The sequence below is a fragment of the Jatropha curcas genome, chromosome 11 (genome assembly GCF_041381405.1).
Source record: "Jatropha curcas cultivar XTBG-Jc1 chromosome 11, XTBG_Jcur_1.0, whole genome shotgun sequence".
Taxonomy (NCBI): domain Eukaryota; kingdom Viridiplantae; phylum Streptophyta; class Magnoliopsida; order Malpighiales; family Euphorbiaceae; genus Jatropha; species Jatropha curcas.
This window is the reverse complement of record NC_143161.1, coordinates 97,829-110,537: the sequence shown is the minus strand read 5'-3', so window position 1 is coordinate 110,537 and position 12,709 is coordinate 97,829. Positions and strand designations below refer to the sequence as shown.

The following is a 12,709-nucleotide window of genomic DNA, read 5'->3' as shown; positions in this document are numbered from 1 at the left end:
TAAGAAAAGGTACTAAAATAAAAATTTACAAAATACCATCTGTTGGAGGTTTAAACTTTAAACAATATATTACTAATGATATTTGTTTTATATAATAAAAAGATTAATTTTGTTCTATGTTGAGTGTAAGAACATTTTAAATTCTGAACTTAATATTAAGATTAAGTGCGTTAGGAGACAAATGAATATGGTGGTCAGCTGTTAGTAAGAACATTTGTTTGTGATGCTGGTTTCTGAATTTAGGATAAATTCCCTCAGATTAATCTATTCAGACAATTGTAGCTAGCTTTTAATAATTAAACTAAACATTTTCACTTGTTATCTGGCAGTATCTTTCTTTTCCGTCTTTTATTGATAAAAAAGAAGCAGAGTGATGCGTCGGACGAGTTCTATAAAATGGACTTGAAATAAATTATGAAAACGACATCAAAATGGTTACGTCGTTACGTGGTGTTGACAGCTGAATGGTAGACTGTATGACGAATGATTTTTCACCAGCTTGAGGTGAGGTAAGCGAACCTAATTTGGCCCCCAGCAATCATACTAGTTTTTTTGTTTTTCTTACGCCTTTAACCATCCACCTGTTGGCTTGTTTGTGGGAGTTACAGTGTGTGATGTTCCTTAATAGTTTGAAAAATTATTAATTTTTAAATCTTTTTTATATTAATATTAGATATCACTTTAAATAAAATTTTGAATAGATAATAAGACAAATTAAATAAAGATATATTAGAGAATTAAAAGGAAATGGCCTATAATTTAGAACAAATAAAATAAAAAAAGAAAATAAATCTATATTTATGCGACAAAATAATACTATATAATTTAATAAAATTTTATAAATCATTCAATAAAATAGCATTTTTGCGCTTTTACTATTTTTGACGAAATTATTATAAAGTGTAAATTTTACAAACTATTTTTTATATATATATCATTGCGAATTGAAGAAAAGTTGTATTACAAAGTTTGAGGCTAGGGAATCTATTGATCAAAGCAATTAGCAGGTGAGATTTGGATTTAACGAAGTGCTAAGACAATGATAAAATTTTCTTTTTTTATCTGTCTCTATCACACATACCAAGCGGCAAGTATTTTCCATAAAAAAATAGTAAAAAAATATAGCAAGAGACAACACGTGGCAAAGATTGATTCATGTTGCATCAAAATTTCTTGCAAAAGAGAAACGAAATCATAATTGACAATATAAGATTAAGAGGGAGAGATCTTACGGAATGTTGACATCGCCTCCCTTTCCTTTTTGCTTCTGATCACATCCATGCTTCCAGGTTTCCTAGTTTATATGCAATCTCGCTGCACTCAGATTCTGAATTGTGCAAAATTTCCCAAACTATGGAAAATGAAGCGGGCTCTTTAATACCCAAGGACCGGACAAACTTAGGCTACTTTGATAATGAAGGAGTAGGATTGAAGAGCTTCAGAGTATTCCTCAACTGGGTATGCCCAGATCGGTCTAATATTTGGAGGACTAGTCTGTCCTGGTCTATCTTCTTCATTCTGGTCATTGTTGTTCCTTTGGTTTCTCACTTCCTTTTTTTGTGCTCAAATTGCGATTCAAAGCATCGAAGACCCTATGATGCAGTAGTGCAATTATCTCTTTCTATATTTGCCATAATTTCATTTTTGAGTCTATCTTCTTGGTCTCATAAGTACGGTCTTAACAAGTTCCTCTTCTTGGACAAATTAAATGATGAAACTGAGAGGATCCGCGGAGAATATAAACAGCAGCTCCAGGTTTGTTATTCTTTTCTTTCTTCTCAATCATTTGTTCTTTTCGCTCCAAATCCAATAGTTCTGCACATATGATCTATGCGATAACCAAGTCAAAATGAATTTCGTGCGTCAATAGAGGTTAAATTTTGATAATCTTGGACTTAATTTCAACTACTTCCTGATTAAGTGCTTGTCTGTCGGATCCGGAGGATATACATGATTGGATCATCTGACCAAATTAATCATAAAAAGGAATCTTAAGGAGGCTTTCGGTCTGTGCTTTGTTTAGTAAAATAATTGCGAGGACAGAGCAGTTAAATTTTTTGATGCAGAGTATCTAATCGATCTTTGACTTTACATTTGATTTAGTAACATTGAAAATCAGAAAATTCTGAATTACGAGAATCAACTAAATAAAAGTTCAATTATTTTTGCACCTTAAACCCTCCAAGTGTTAACAAGTTGAATTCTTGCAGACATCAACGAAGCTGCTCTGCATATTTGTGCTCCCCTGCTTTGCTTTGGAGAGCGCCTATCGAATATGGTGGTACGCGACAGGAGTTTCCGAAATACCCTACTTCGGCAACATGTACATCAGCGACACTATTATTTGCTTATTGCAGCTAAGTTCTTGGGTATATAGAATGTCGATTTACATCGTGGTCTGCATTCTCTACAAACTGATTTGCTATTTGCAAGTGCTAAGACTTGAAGATTTTGGTCAAGTCTTTCAAAAGGAAAGCGATGTCAGCTCGATTTTGAAAGAGCACCTCCGGATCAGAAGAAATCTTCGCATCATAAGCCACCGGTTTCGAAGGTTCATCTTGCTGTCTCTGATTTTAGTCACCGCAAGTCAGTTCATTTATTTGCTGATGACCACTCGTTCCAGCGCCAATAACAACATTTTCGAGGCTGGAGAACTTGCGGTATAGTAAATTAATCAGTAACATTAGTTGTTAAAATATAAGAAAATGCAACTCATAAAATTATAATTCCTGTAATATGATTATGGGGACAGTTGTGCTCCATTAATCTGGTGGCAGGGCTCTTCATATGCCTGCGCAGTGCAACGAAGATCACGCACAAAGCACAGTCCGTCACAAGCCTTGCTACGAAGTGGCATGTCTGCGCTACAATCAACTCTTATGATGATATGGATGGCGAGACTCCAACATATCAGATTAGTACTTGTAGTCGCCAAGTGTTTCATGTGGACATTGATTGGAGTTTGGACGATGAAGATGACGAAGGAGACGATGATTTGGATGATAACAACAAGATGGTGCCGATTTTCGCGCACACAATCTCATTCCAAAAGAGGCAGGCGTTAGGTTAGTGCGAAGCAAAAAATGGATTTCCATCTGTTAATTCCACTTAACCTAAAATATTGAATCCTAATTAATTATTGCATGCAGTAACGTATATGGAAAACAATAGAGCTGGCATGACAGTTTACGGGTTCATGATGGACAGAGCATGGCTCCACACCATATTTGGTATTGAACTGGCTCTGCTACTCTGGTTGCTCAACAAGACAATAGGTGCTTCTTCTTTTCTTTTTTTTTTTTCTTAATCTTAAATTTGTATACGTGCCTCTGCTTGTACCTACGCATGGTTTTCAAAATCTCACTCCTTTCCGTTTTGTTTTTCACTCAGTGAATTGGTCATGAAAGCAAAGACACTCCAGTGACATAAGAAAGGTACGGTACATTTGGCTCTTAAAAGTATATAATTTGGAGATCACCACTTCGTACACACACAGAGATATATCAAAGCTACATGTATGATTCTGATACTGGAAAATTGATGAGGACATTTGAGCTTCACTTGCTAATCAGCTTATTTCTTATATGCTTTAAATGGCGTGAGTAATTGTCCAATTATTCGCTTAAGTGAACCCATTTGATTTCTACTTCTTTTTGTTCAGTACTTGCGAGAAAAAAAATGTAATTTTATCCCAAAATATGGTCTCTAGGACAATCTGAAAAGAGGAAGAAGAATGATCTCATATAAATATATGTTTGTTTTTCGATATTCATACATCTGACATGAGCCTTCAAAACATTTATTTTCGGCTCTATACATGTTAAATTTGTATATCACCGTTCCTCGAGTTTATTCTTACGAAACAAGCACATCTAATCCTTTCCATTGTTTATGAAACCCTGCGCATGATAAAGAGAGAATCTGTCAATTTTCATAACTCGTTTGGGCATAAAATAAAATTTCATTCAGAAAAAGTAGAAAGCTCTTACTTGCTACAGTCCACGTCAGGACCAATGGGTACAGGAAAGTCGACGTTGCAGAGCTGAGGAAGTCGCTTAGCTTTAGCAGTGTTAACCCCAAAAGTTGGTATAGCCAGCTTAAAACATTCACATAGACGTTTGCGTACTTCCTTAGTGGTAGCCTCACGGCTGACCTCTTGTGCAGCTGCACAACATGGAGGGTTGGGCGATGTGTCGTTACCAACCAAGTATGGATCGCAAGGCATCAAAGTCATGGTTTCCTGGCATAGCGAAGCTAGCAAAGGCTTAGCGCTCACAATCAAAACCGCCAATACCAAGCTCCACAAACCCATCATTTTGTTCTCCTCTCAAGTTTGCAGAATTGTTAACTCAGCTCGCTCTGAAATCTACTGCTAGATATTCATTCGACTCGTGTAGCTATATACTAATTTACGAGCAAGTTTTATTTACCATTTAGGTATTGGAGTAATTAATGAATGAGATTTGTATACCTTATGTTCACCGTTTGAAAAATGTATATATGGGATGTGAATCCACTTTCTTTATTTAAACAACGTAAAAATGGAATGTGAATCCACTTTCTTTATTTTATTAAAGAGAGTTGTTGATTTGAAATATAATTTTTAAGAAATAAAACTCGATTTAATCTCAGGCCAAATTGCACCAATAAGTAGTCAAATATTTGATTAGTTTTAAATAATTTTAGCATTTGGTTTTGTTTCCTCACCATGTATTGAATTATGGGCTATTCAGGAATTGATTAAGCAGCTGTTGACTTCTGATGGAGATGGATTGAAGCTGTTCAATTCCTCATATATAGAGGCAAATCTCTGCATTGATTTATGTTGCTGGTTGGTTAAAACTATTAAAATCTATTAACTTATAAAAACATTTAGGATTACACATTTTAAAAATTTATTGTTAAATATGAGCAAAAATATATAAAAATAATAAATTGTCACAGTTGTTGATTGTTAACGTGGCCAAATAACTGACACCGTACGTAATTCTGAGTTGGCTAATATACCAAATCAATGTAATAGAAATATCTAACATAATTGATGATTTTAGTATCTTTTTATTAGTGAAAAAAAAAGGCAAAATAGTAATAAATAAATACAAATTTTCTTAATTGATAAATAATCATTGGCTTGGTAAATGGATGAACCAGCTGGTATTTTCTTGTCCTACCCCTGAAAGGAAGACAACCCTGGCCACGTAATAAAAAGATGAGGCATTTAAATTGCAACAACAAAGGAAGATATTGCAAAGGTGAAGACAGTAGAAGATGTTTATGCATGGCAATTGCCGATAAAGAAACTTTGTAGTATTGCTTATGACCCAGTTGTTGCTCGTGCCTTTCATCACTGGCTAAATGCCAAATGCAACTCTGTAACCATCGAATCATTGTCTTATATTGGCTTAGCAAGATCCTCGCAATCACCGTGAGCCTTTAACCCACCTATAATTTTTTGGCCACCTAAATTATTAACTTTATGATTCATATTGTTTCTTCCTTGTCCAGAGTTACTCTATCAAACAAGTTCAGAAAGCAAAATTAGCCGCTAGCCATATCTCAACTCCTTAATGGCTGTAAGTGGTCCTTTAGCTATAGCTCTTCTCTTTCTTTTTTTTTTTTTTTCTTTTATTTTAAGGTTGGTAACGTGGTAATTGTATTTTCCTTCTCCTTAATTGTAATACTACGTACTATATTGATTATGCATTCTGATCTAAAACCTAAAATGGTGCCTCAGTAATGAGCTATTCATTTTAAGTTTTAAAAACATGCGAGGATTCACATGCGTAAAAACAGAGCAGCTGTTATTACAATGAATTAGAATTAATAATTATGATGAATATTTCAAGATTGATATGTAGACTCTTTTCTTTTCTGATATGCGTTCAACTGACAACTGATACTGTTGAAATTCAACAATTTTTACAGCAAAGTTGCCATGTTCCCAAATTCGGAAACTGGGAAAATGATAATATACCTTACACTGCATACTTCGAAAATGCGCGCAAAGAGAAAACGGGAGTGAAGATAAACCCAAATGATCCTGAGGAGAATCCAGAGGCCTTCATGTACCGGAAAGACGAATTCGATTTGAGTTTTGGTCAATCCATACAGATTACCACAACACATTTAGAGGAAAATCCTTCTGGTCGCCAAAAGAGCATCACATCAGAATCTGCCATTGCCAGCGACGAGAGCAATTCTGATTATTCGATGTTGCAAGCTGCAGGTTTTCGGCGTCAAAGATCTGCCCGGAATAAGAAAAGAGCAAAAGTTAGAAATTTTGCTTATTGACCCTTTTTTTTTTAAATTTTGTTGTTGACATGTTCTTGATTTTTATTTTTGGATGCATGGCAGCATCACAGAGCAGCATCAGTTCCCAAATTTGGATCTTGGGATCAATCAGACCCCAATTCTGGAGAAGGTTTTACTGCAATTTTCAACAGAGTGAAAGAGGAAAAACAAATTGCATCGTCCACATTCCCATCTCTCCCACCGAAACCAACATACCGTTCCTACACTCACACAGACAAGGAAACTTCCTCCTCTAGACTCAAGGTAACCATTTCCTCCAGAGCAAAGTTTAAATAACTCCATTATGATAACAAATTAACAATTACAAATTAACCTGTGCAGTCCTGTTGCTGTCTCTTTTCATGTGGAAGCCGATAAACAAATGCATTGCATATTTTGGCTTCAGAAACGAAATTCATTTTGCAGAACCAATGGTTTCTCTCCCTTGTATTCTTTATTTTACTGTTCGTTAGTGACAGACAGAGGATATACTTCTTTTTTCCTTTCTTTATGATCATTAAATGCAAATCTAGTTTGTTTCTCTCTCACAGTAATTTTCGGTTCTTCTAGCCAACATTGGATAAATCCTCGATAAATGTATAATTCCTTCATTTCGCTATATATATACTACGTTCCCTAAAAAATTATTAGTAATAATTTTGAAGCAGCTTACGATATTATATTAACCAACTTTAAAAAATTATGTTTTAATTAGTATCTATTGTTATCTGCTTGTGGGAAATAATTATCGTTTCAGTATAATTCGTCAGAACATTCAAACTTTTTTTCGGGATCAAGCACCCCCATAACAGAAGAGGGAGGTTGCTCAAGTCCGTACAAACCCTGCTGCAAATTAATGGCCTAGTTAGCTAAGATATCGGCAACTTGATTTCCCTCCCTATAAAATATTTCGAATCTTGATCTCCCGTTGTCATTGCAGCAAAGAAACAATAGCGGAGAGGATATTTCGAAATCTCATTTATTGATAACATCCACCAAGGTCTGCAAGTCTGTCTGAAGCTCAAGTTTCCGAAATCCCATATCCCATGCAAATAAACCCCAATAAACAAGCCAGAACTCGGCCTCTAGAGCATTGCTGCGTCCAATCTCCATATTAAATAAAAAATAAAAAAATATAAATTATATAGATGAGGTGGCGCCCTAATTCAAACTTAAAATCCGGGGAACGAATTTCGATGCGGGACCCTGTCCAGCTAGCCAGGCCCACCTCAAAAGCCCAACGGATCATCGCGCGATCATTTGTATTATGTCCTAATCTAATCACAGTGATTAAAAGTTAAAACATCTTTCCTCCAAAAAAAAAAAAAGAAAAAAAAAGAAAAAAAGGGTTAAAACACCATAACTACGACGTCGTATTGTATTTTTACCTGAGCGCCAAAACCAGTTGCAGTGTTGCGCAATGCGCACAGCGTGAAATAGAGAGTGTGTGCGCTGTGTGGCACTGCACGCTTAAAATAGATTTCGAATTTTTTTTCGCGGAGCATCCAAATCTTCAAAATAATTCAAATTTCAGAGACACAGAACGAGATAGGAGTTATAAAAATTCGTTTTCTTCCCATCTTTTGGTTTGGTAAAGCAAAGCAAGCGAATAAACCTTCTACTTTCTAGTCAGAATCTCACAGAAAGGAGGAGACCTTTGTTCGTGAGTGTAGGTGTAGTTTTGTATTTGCAAATGGAGTTAGGAAAAGGCACAGTGGGATCATGCTCAAAGGAGCATCAACAGATGTACAAGGAGTGGTTCAATTCAGCCGATTCAGGTTTTTCTTCTTCTTTTGTTCATTTTAGTTAATGTTACACTCACTTGTGCTTCGCCTACAAAACCAAATGTCTTTTTGGGATTAATTTGCTGTAGATGGCGACGGGCGTATCACTGGTAATGATGCTACTAAATTCTTGGCTATGTCAAACCTTTCTCGTCAGGAACTCAAACAGGTTACTCCATCTCATCTTTATTACTATTCTTATTGTATTCTATTTTGCGGATTCTCAGTTTTCTTACTGATTCGTGATTTTCCGTATTCGTGGTTTCTCAGTGAAAAAACCATGTCTGCGTATTTATTTTGGTTTTTCACTTGTCCGATTAAAGGGCCAAAAGATTTATCCTACTTATCTATTTTGTTTTGCTTGTTTCCGGAAGGTTTGGGCACTTGCAGATTCTAAACGGCAAGGATTTTTAGGATTTACTGAGTTCATTCTTGCTATGCAGGTTTTAATTCATTTTTTACTGCCTCAGGTTTTTATACTATCTAACTGGTGTGAAATCTCACTTGTTTATTAATTGTCTTAACTGCAGCTCATTTCTCTGGCTCAAGCAGGACATGAAATAACCTCGGATATTCTTAAAACTACTTGTATGTAATGTCCTATCATGGTTTTTCTTAATGAACTTAGCAGTGATGGCCATATCCCAGATTTTTTAAGACGGAGTAAAACTCTGCCATATAACTAGGACTGCAAGTCTGCAAGACTAGTTTGGATATTTGCAATGCTGTAGCATCATAGGGTAGAGAATCACGTGCATTCCATTTTCCCTCCAGATATTGAGAATTAAGCCTCTTTGGTTTATCTTTGCATTTGTTTATCATTAACAAGCATAAGTCAAGGTTCCAGTTTGGTGGTTAACTTATTGCTATTGATTTTATTTTGGTTACTTAATAGCTTGATGCAATTATGTCTTTCTCAGGTTCCATAGAGAATATAAAACCTCCTTTGATGGAAGGCATTGATGCCTTGTTAGTTGTAAGTAGTCTGCTTTATCTTATTTTATGGTTCAGTTATTCAAATGGCAATGCAACTACTAATTTGATTTTTCTCTGTAATTTCCCAGAAAAGCAAGGGCTCATCAACAGATTATGAGCCAGAAATCAATGGTCAGACACTTTGCATCTTTGTTGATATAAGATGCATTGTTTTTTTTATTGTTGGTTAAGTTAGTTCATTGTAATGAGTGATGTAGGATCTGCTCAGCTACAACCATCAATAACAGGTCAACGGTTTAATTCAAAGTCATCAAGAAAGGTGAGGCATATGTTCCTGTTTGTACAATAGTTTTGCCTATGTTAATGATATTTTCTTTATGTAATGTAACCTTAAATATTAAGCTAATTGATATGTGGGATTAATGGTCTACATTCTCATGGTTGAATTACATTCAGATATATAGTTTACTTGCACAGATTCAGTAAAATGCTAGATCAACTTGCTCCTATTTGTTTTTAGAGGATGGTATTTTAAATTTGTTTTGCTGATGACTTCACATTATTCTCTTCTTAATTCCTTGTTCAGATGCCACTTATTGCAGTTACATCCATCATTGATGGCTTGAAGAGACTGTATCTTGAAAAGCTAAAGCCTTTGGAAGTGACCTATCGTTTTAATGATTTTGTATCTCCCTTATTGGTGAGTATACTGAAGACATATTATTTTGACTTATTTGCATTGCCAATTTAATTTCACTTATCCCCTCCCCCTCTGTGTGTGTGCGCTTTTGACTTCCAGTCTTCAATTTTGTAAACAGTCTGAGTCATGCAATGCTCTTTGGCTCTTGTTAGCAGGCAATAAAATCTAGGTACAAAAAGCTTTAATTAACCATCTATATTGATTAATTTTTCAGACAAACAGTGATTTTGATGCCAAGCCTATGGTTATGCTTTTGGGTCAGTATTCCACTGGCAAAACAACGTTTATAAAACATTTACTTAGATGTAATTATCCAGGTTAGTTAAGTACTCACAATTCTCCTTTCTCCTTTTCAATAAATTAACCTTTCTGGTCAGCTATCTTAGTGTTGGTTATTTTTCTTTTTCCTCCACACAGGAGCTCACATTGGACCAGAGCCTACAACGGATAGATTTGTTGTTGTAATGGTATGGTTAGCCATTTTCATTCTAGTGTTTTATTTTAAAAGTTCAAATGACATGCTAAGTTATGCTGAAGCCTTCATCTGATGACATGAGTCCATTTATTTTGGTTTAGATTTATTGTAGTTTCATCATGATTTGTTTGTTTGCTGGGGTTATCAATTGGAGTTGTTCAAAGTTTATTTTTTGTTGACTAGTGAAATAAGTTGCAATGGACGTGGCAAAATAATTGTTACACTTTGGTCCTTGGGGAATTTGATTCTCATATAGTTTTGAGTGGTGTTCAAGTTTACTTTCTATGCTTTGGAAGTTTTCGAACCAGTGTGTCTAAATCTGTCGAGCTTTTTTTCTTTCTCCAGAATAGGACTGACATCCAATAACTGATTTGACTTGCTGACAAGCCTTGTAATGTTGACCATCTATCATCGCTTCATTTTTGTATCCATGATGGATGCTTATCATGGTACTTTTTGAGAATTCAGTTTTTTTTTCCTTAAAATCAGTCTGGTTCCGATGAAAGGAGTATACCTGGCAACACTGTTGCTGTTCATGCAGACATGCCATTTAGTGGCCTAACAACTTTTGGAGGGGCATTTTTATCGAAGTTCGAGTGTGCACAAATGCCACATCCAGTGAGTTACATTTTGCGTTTTCTTTTTTGACTTTTATCCGCTTATTTTGTTATTTATCATAATCGTTATTTTCAATTTGTTGCAGTTGCTGGATGAAATTACAATTGTTGATACCCCTGGGGTTCTATCCGGAGAAAAGCAACGGACACAAAGGAGTTATGATTTTACTGGTGTTATATCATGGTTTGCAGCAAAATGTGATCTCATTCTTCTTCTGTTTGATCCTCATAAACTTGATATAAGTGATGAGTTCAAGAGAGTAATTGCATCTCTGCGTGGCAATGATGACAAGATACGTGTTGTTTTAAATAAGGCAGACCAGGTGGATACACAACAGGTAAGATGTTTCATTCCACTGATGTCTTTACTTTTTAATTGCAGAAATTCTAGTATTGTACAATCTGCTTACTTGCAGACATTTTTTTATATAGCTGATGAGAGTTTATGGGGCATTAATGTGGTCACTAGGAAAAGTTCTAAATACACCAGAAGTTATGCGAGTTTATATCGGGTATGTTCTCTGCCTTTCTTACATTATTTGGTCGGGCAAACTGATAATTTGTCTGTATGCTATGGAGCTACCGTCTCAATAAAGTTTTTATATCATTTTATTGTATCCGTGTTTTACCATATGTAGTAGCATTATAGCATATGGATGGCAATATCAGGCTTAGCGATTAAAATTTTTGTAGGTTAAATTTCTTACTGCAAAATTTCTTTCACATTTAACTTTTCCATTTGGAGATTTTTTCCTCAACATACATTGATTAAATTTGTCTTTTGTGATGCTTGTTGATTATGGTCAATCCTATATGTCTGCCTCATCATTGCTAATTTATTTGAGGATTTTCTTTGTAGTGTAATTATTTTATGAAAAATGATTACACTACACTACAATATCTAGGGGCAGAGTCTTTGTTGTGCAAGTTAAGTGGTTATAAGTTTTTTATATGATTGTCCTGTTCTAAGTTGGTGGTCGTTTTGCTGGCTTTGCAGTTCATTCAACGACAAGCCTATTAATGAAGAAACTGTCAACCCAATGTTCCTTGAACTTTTTGAAAAAGAACAGGATGATCTTCTCATGGACTTGGTTGATATTCCTAAGAAGGCTTGTGATCGCCGTGTATGTGTAACATTGTAATTTACTATTAGCATTGAAATGGCATATGCACATTTGCTTAGATGCATATTTATTTCTTTGTATCTGAGCTTATGAAATAAGTAGTAGGCAAATGATGGGTTATAAATGTTTGTTGTGTTGTCATATAGATCAATGAATTCGTGAAGCGTGCTAGAGCTGCTAAGATACATGCCTACATAATCAGCCATCTTAAGAAAGAGATGCCTGCCATAATGGGCAAAGCTAAGACTCAACAACGCCTTATTGACAATCTTGAAGATGAATTTGCAAAGGTTTATCTCTTTCTCTATCTGTGCAATTTGTACTTTCCTCTGCTCTGGATGTGTAGTAACCGGTAATACTTTTATGGAGCAGGTACAAAGGGAATTTCATTTACCAGCTGGAGATTTTCCAAATGTGGATCATTTCAAGGAAGTGTTGAATGGTTATAGCATCGACAAGTTTGAGAAATTAAAGCCCAAGATGATACAAGCTGTCGATGACATGCTTGGCTATGAAATCCCAGAGCTGTTGAAAAATTTTAGGAACCCTTATGCATAAATAAATCACTATGAAAGTGAGGCATGCTATGGTTTATAAAAAACTTTTGAGAGTGATGGCAATGTTTTTTTTTTTTTTTTTTTGAGGTAATTACTTTTTGTTGGTTAAATATCTTTTCTGGATAATTGCACTGGAACTCCATTAAAATTTGTGCCAAAAAGGTTAGAATTGTGCTAAATTAATGAAATACATAAAATATTTCTTTTATTCAAAATGCATAAAAA

At 35.1% G+C, this 12,709-nt stretch overlaps 3 protein-coding genes and 1 non-coding gene across 8 annotated transcripts; 3 read left to right on the top strand and 1 right to left on the bottom strand.

Moving 5' to 3' along the window:
- Positions 1-1,178: 1,178 nt before the first annotated feature.
- Positions 1,179-4,951, top strand: MRB1 (transmembrane protein, putative (DUF3537)). 5 transcript variants are annotated; one of them, XM_020685688.3, is made up of 6 exons: positions 1,180-1,755; positions 2,211-2,660; positions 2,753-3,065; positions 3,150-3,275; positions 3,391-3,434; positions 4,734-4,951. In XM_020685688.3, exons 1-5 carry the CDS (start codon positions 1,354-1,356, stop codon positions 3,402-3,404), a joined length of 1,305 nt encoding a protein of 434 aa, XP_020541347.1. In that variant the 5' UTR covers positions 1,180-1,353; the 3' UTR covers positions 3,405-3,434; positions 4,734-4,951. The 5 variants fall into 5 exon arrangements, with proteins under 5 accessions (XP_012091267.1, XP_020541347.1, XP_012091268.1 ...); XM_012235878.4 differs by lacking the exon at positions 4,734-4,951 and adding an exon at positions 4,165-4,631; XM_020685687.3 differs by lacking the exon at positions 4,734-4,951 and adding an exon at positions 4,009-4,631.
- Positions 3,717-4,083, bottom strand: LOC105649277 (uncharacterized). Its single transcript, XR_016318906.1, has 2 exons — positions 3,990-4,083; positions 3,717-3,899 (listed from the first exon to the last, which is right to left on the bottom strand). It is a non-coding gene; the product is annotated as an uncharacterized LOC105649277 (transcript).
- Positions 4,952-5,076: 125 nt separating the features above from the next.
- Positions 5,077-6,839, top strand: LOC105650085 (RPM1-interacting protein 4). The gene is made up of 5 exons (XM_037637442.2): positions 5,077-5,425; positions 5,506-5,573; positions 5,926-6,270; positions 6,355-6,555; positions 6,634-6,839. The coding sequence occupies exons 2-5, from the start codon at positions 5,568-5,570 to the stop codon at positions 6,667-6,669; spliced, it is 588 nt and encodes a 195-aa protein (XP_037493370.1). The 5' UTR covers positions 5,077-5,425; positions 5,506-5,567; the 3' UTR covers positions 6,670-6,839.
- A 900-nt stretch (positions 6,840-7,739) lies between these two features.
- LOC105649275 (EH domain-containing protein 1) lies at positions 7,740-12,610 on the top strand. The gene is made up of 16 exons (XM_012235876.4): positions 7,740-8,069; positions 8,165-8,244; positions 8,450-8,518; positions 8,606-8,663; positions 8,996-9,051; positions 9,140-9,182; positions 9,269-9,330; positions 9,598-9,711; positions 9,926-10,028; positions 10,129-10,178; positions 10,676-10,804; positions 10,890-11,141; positions 11,236-11,315; positions 11,801-11,927; positions 12,074-12,217; positions 12,300-12,610. The coding sequence occupies exons 1-16, from the start codon at positions 7,985-7,987 to the stop codon at positions 12,483-12,485; spliced, it is 1,638 nt and encodes a 545-aa protein (XP_012091266.1). The 5' UTR covers positions 7,740-7,984; the 3' UTR covers positions 12,486-12,610.
- The last annotated feature ends 99 nt before the right edge of the window (positions 12,611-12,709 follow it).

Coding starts and splice junctions, on each gene's coding strand:
- MRB1 (XM_012235877.4), top strand. CDS start 1,354: ATGGAAAATGAAGCGGGCTCTTTAATACCCAAGGACCGGACAAACTTA. Junction 1,756..2,210: donor AATATAAACAGCAGCTCCAG/GTTTGTTATTCT, acceptor GAATTCTTGCAG/ACATCAACGAAGCTGCTCTG. Junction 2,661..2,752: donor TCGAGGCTGGAGAACTTGCG/GTATAGTAAATT, acceptor TTATGGGGACAG/TTGTGCTCCATTAATCTGGT.
- LOC105649275 (XM_012235876.4), top strand. CDS start 7,985: ATGGAGTTAGGAAAAGGCACAGTGGGATCATGCTCAAAGGAGCATCAA. Junction 8,519..8,605: donor AGTTCATTCTTGCTATGCAG/GTTTTAATTCAT, acceptor TCTTAACTGCAG/CTCATTTCTCTGGCTCAAGC. Junction 10,179..10,675: donor ATAGATTTGTTGTTGTAATG/GTATGGTTAGCC, acceptor CCTTAAAATCAG/TCTGGTTCCGATGAAAGGAG.
- LOC105650085 (XM_037637442.2), top strand. Junction 6,271..6,354: donor GGAATAAGAAAAGAGCAAAA/GTTAGAAATTTT, acceptor GATGCATGGCAG/CATCACAGAGCAGCATCAGT. Junction 6,556..6,633: donor CTTCCTCCTCTAGACTCAAG/GTAACCATTTCC, acceptor TAACCTGTGCAG/TCCTGTTGCTGTCTCTTTTC.